General features: G+C 43.0%; 1 protein-coding gene across 1 annotated transcript in view; it reads right to left on the bottom strand.

Moving 5' to 3' along the window:
- Window positions 1-4551, bottom strand: part of ptpro (protein tyrosine phosphatase receptor type O) — a gene marked incomplete at its 5' end in the record, with an annotated part of 39051 nt that overhangs the window by 23934 nt on the left and 10566 nt on the right. The window contains 2 exon segments of the mRNA XM_014020731.1: window positions 907-1027; window positions 2021-2159. Of these exon segments, the coding sequence (XP_013876185.1) occupies window positions 907-1027; window positions 2021-2159 (260 nt within the window).

The raw sequence follows: 4551 nt of genomic DNA on the forward strand, positions 1-4551 counted from the left end.
TGGCTCTGAGGCGTTTGAGGAAGTTCTGAATTATTTGCAGATTTTACAGTAAAGAAGAAGTGAAAAAAGCAGCAGAGGTTTAATCTGWAAAGTTTCTTCACCATAAAAAACTTTTCAATCAAAAACTCTCAAAGATTGATATTAATAAAAACTCATTCTACGACACTGACAAAGTAAGTATTTGGACCAGAATGCTGACAAGTATAAACTTTGAACAAAATTTCTAAAATAAAGTAATTTGTCTCCTAGTTTCAGCTGAAAAGTCTTATTAAAAATGAAATGATAAAAACTAGAAAGGTGAGCCTCATTTAAAGCATTTTCTGACGTGTGCTAGCTCGCAGGGAGATTATCTCAAATTTAAGGCCTTTTTGATCAAAATCAGGTTTTTTGTTGCTGCTGATGAAATGAATGTTCAACTCTTATATTTCAGACGGATCAATGACATGATACATTGATAAGACATTTATTCATAATGTTTTAATCCAAACACTAAAACCGCCCACTTCTTCACTTTATGACTTAATCCTCACGTCCATGTGATGTTTGGAATAAACTGGACAAAATTTAACGTGTCATTGGTATTTTTATTATTCACATGTGAACTTTTGAACCTAATTTTTGCTTAAGAATAGATTGTAAAGAAATGTATTTGTGCTGAAATGGTTTGATGTGTAAATATTTCAGAATAAAGTTATAAGTGCAGGTCATGTGAGCCTCACAGTGTTCAGACTGAAACCTTCTGATGGGTTAAAGGACTTGATCTCATTCAMCTGATCTGAAATCAGATTCTGGTTGTTGGGTTCACCAGGACTTCACCAGGAAACCAGAACCTTCCTGTCAAAGCTGAAGTTCCCCACATGGACCTGAGTYGTGCCAGGCAGACCGGTGTTGTGTTCAGTTTGGTACCTGGTCATCTGCAGGTGCTTCTTCCGGAGAACCAGCAGTAACAGAACCAGCAGGCTGATGAGCAGAACACTGAGTGCGGCGAGCGCAGAGATGGCAGCGACGCTGGGGTTCATCTCTTTGGCTGCAGATGAAATCAAAAGCCAGCATCCAATCAGGAGGCAGAACCATGTGAGCTTTGATTTTTCACTTTAACATCCTCTCTGGGTCCACTTCACAGGKTTTTACGTACAGCTGGTGCATTCTCCTTCACACAGGAGGGCATGAGAGCGATTCTATAGGTTCTCCTGTTTGGACTGACACCTTCTTGACCAATCAGGTTGCCCCATGGCTTCTCTACAGCCAAAATGTCAAGGAGGGTCCATATGACCTGCCTGTGGACTGCAGGGTTTGATTGATTGTAGAACAAGCCAATCAGCTCTGATCCTTGTTCTGACATCACAGACGTGTAGCCAATCAAATTCCCTTTAGGTCTTASTGTTGGGTTAGTGGGCCAACAGAGAATAATATCAAAGATTACAAAAGKAAACTGAAGTCACAACTGGAACAACAGGGCTATAAATCCTGGATTACCACCAGAGGCGGAGCTTCAAGCAGTGGAGCATTTATGACAARAAAGTCACCAGTAATCTGAAAATATACAACAGCCCCCTTAGTGGAGTGTAGGAGCATGCTGCTGCAGGACGCCTTGTAGGGGGCGGGGCACTGCCATATTCATCATGTCCAACAGATTTAACTGGATTAAACCAGTTTAACTGAAGTCAGACTTAACTGGATTAAACCAGTTTAACTGAAGTCTGAATATGTTTAAATACATTAACAAACATTAAAGCAGGAAGTTGCAGCTCTCTGTGGTTCAAAGAAACTGGTTTTAAGAGAAACTGGTTTTAAGAGAAACTGGTTCTAAGACAAACTGGTTTTAAGACAAACTGGTTCTAAGACAAACTGGTTCAAAGACAAACTGGTTTTAAGACAAACTTGTTCAAAGACAAACTGGTTTTAAGACAAACTGTGGTTTTCTTTCGAGGATGAGAATCTAAAGCCAGAGTTTCTTCTGAGATCAAAGCTGAAACACGTAAAGTTTCTCCTCATTAATGGAGGTAAAGTGTTCTCCTACCGTTGGTTCTGACGGTGACGTGTGCGGGCCGGCTCGGCGTGCTGTAGCTGAAGCTGGTCACGGTGCAGTTGTAGCTCATTGATGGAAGCAAACCAGAGATGGTCAGAACCTGGGCTGTGGAGGTGAGGGGCTCGCGGGTCTGAAGGAGGACAGAGACCAGCAGAAACAGGACCACATGATTCTGAACAAGTTCTTTCACCTTTTCTTTGAAACTGGCAAGTTTGATGACTGTTACAATACAGCTTTATTTATAAAGTAATTTAAAAATAACACAAGTGGCCAAAGAGCTGATAACAACACATAACATAAAAAACCTAWGAAACTGTGTCAAATGAGCCAAGAAAATCCACAAAACAACAGAAAATATATTAAAACCAACATCTCAAGCTGAGGTAAAAGCCAAGGAGAAAATGTGTTTCAAGAGCAGATTTAAAAACAGGAAGTGAGTCGGTCGGTCTAATGTGCAGAGGCAGCTCATTCCCCAGTTTAGAMCCAGGCCTTCTTTGATTTAGGACCGACCAACAGGAAGTGATGTGCTGACCTGAGCGTAGGGTTGGAGCAAGTCAGACACATACTGTGGGGTGAGACCATGAAGACCTTTAAAAACAAACATTACAACATGTCAATGTAGTGGTTGTAAAATGGGCCATGTGATCTGGTTTTCTGGTACCAGTTAAAAGGTGAGCGGCAGAGTTCTGAACCAGCTGATGTGGACTCAGTAACAACTGGCTCAGCCCAACATAAAGTGGACTCAAGTAGTCTAAATGGGTTGGGTCAGATGTTYTGATAAAGGACCCAGATCAGCTTGGACACAGAAACTGTTCCTGGCCTTAAATAACATGACCATGGTCTTTTGTTCATTAAAATGTAAAATATTAAACAACGTCCACGCTCTGACTTCAACAAAACATCCAGGAGCTGGTTCACAGAGAACTGCTTTTCCTGTTCCAGTGGAACTTACATTTGACTGTCATCCATACAAAGGGAAGGAAACAGAGTTACTGGACAACAAAGCTTAGTGGGAGTAAATAAAGGAAACAAGAGAAGAGGGCCAAGTATAGAGCCATGAGGTACTCCACAAGTCAGGCATGCTACAAAGGACTCAACAGCTCTGACACTCAAACAAAAACTTCTCTGTGTTAAGTAGGATTGGTTGATGGTGGTGAAGAAAGAGCTGAGTCAAAAGGCAAAGCTCTGGATTTATTGGTCTGTTCATGTTRCAACCGTCACCTGTGGTCATGAGGCGTGGGTCATGACTGAAAGAACCAGATCCTGGATACAAGCAGCCAAAATCAGCTTCCTTCAAAGGGTGGCTGGGCTCCGCCTTAGAGATGGGGGGGAACTCGGGCATCCAGGGGGAGCTCAGGGTAGAGCCGATGCTCTAAGGAGTCACTTGAGGTGGTTTATCTGATCAGGAGCCTCCTGGACACCTCCCTTTAGAGGTGTTCCCACGTCCCACTGGTAGGAGGCCCCGGGGAAGACCCAGGACTTGCTGGAGGGATTATGGATCCTCTTTGGCAGGGGTCTCCAACCTTTCTTTCCTTAAGAGCTACTTTCATGAAATTTAATTGTCCTAGAGCTACTTTTTGCTACATTGAATTTTTAACTTAAACCATTGGAATAAGCTTGTTTTGCACAAAAAACACATCTTCAATTCACATGAAACCATCACAAGGAACACTGAGTTTACATGAATGTGCTTTTTGTGTTCATCCATATTATATTGTATTTCACACTACTAACTTAGGCTTTAACTGCAACAGATTTGTGGGTCTCCAAGTTTTTTCCTCATTGRAGACTCCAGTGGGAAGAAACCCCCTGTAGTGACGTATGTGGCAGCAGAAGGGGTTTCTCAGGAGAGCAGCACAGTGTCTCAAGGGGCCATGAAAGGTGTGTGCGAAAAGGAATGCTGAACAACCAGGTAATCACGTGTTGTCTGCTGATCGACCACTCTGAGCCCTAAAATGTTTGATTGACAACCAAGGGGAAGGACATCSATTGGAATTAAATGAAAGTTTGCTTCTCCTTGTTTTTCATAAGAACTGAAGAGCTACTTTAGATGAGCTCATGAGCTACCAGTAGCCCTTGAGCTACTTGTTGGAGACCCCTGCTCCATGGTCTGGGAACACTTTGGGGTCCCTCAGGATGAACTGGAAAGTGTTGCTGAGGAGAGGGAGGTCTGGGTTTCTCTCCTGAACACGACCCGACTACAGATGGTGATGTGAAAACAGAAAGCCCAAATTTCTGTGAGCTGTTTAAACTCTGCAGTAGATTCTCAGGTGAATGTTGTGTGAGCTCTGTGTTCCTGACTGAAGGGCTCGACACACAGGAGGCSACGTCGCTCTCTCTCCATTCATTTCCTGTGGAGCCTGTGCGGTGAGGCGACAATRMCTCGCCCTCCTCCAGCTAAGCGACCGGTGAAAATAGTGCATGTGAAATTTCGTGCTCGTACACATAGACGTGCACACACGAGCTTACGACACGACATATGAAAGTTGAAAAATGTTCAACTTTTGTCGCTGTCTCTTAGC

This window comes from Austrofundulus limnaeus, unplaced genomic scaffold (assembly GCF_001266775.1).
Source record: "Austrofundulus limnaeus strain Quisiro unplaced genomic scaffold, Austrofundulus_limnaeus-1.0 Scaffold264, whole genome shotgun sequence".
Lineage (NCBI taxonomy): Eukaryota > Metazoa > Chordata > Actinopteri > Cyprinodontiformes > Rivulidae > Austrofundulus > Austrofundulus limnaeus.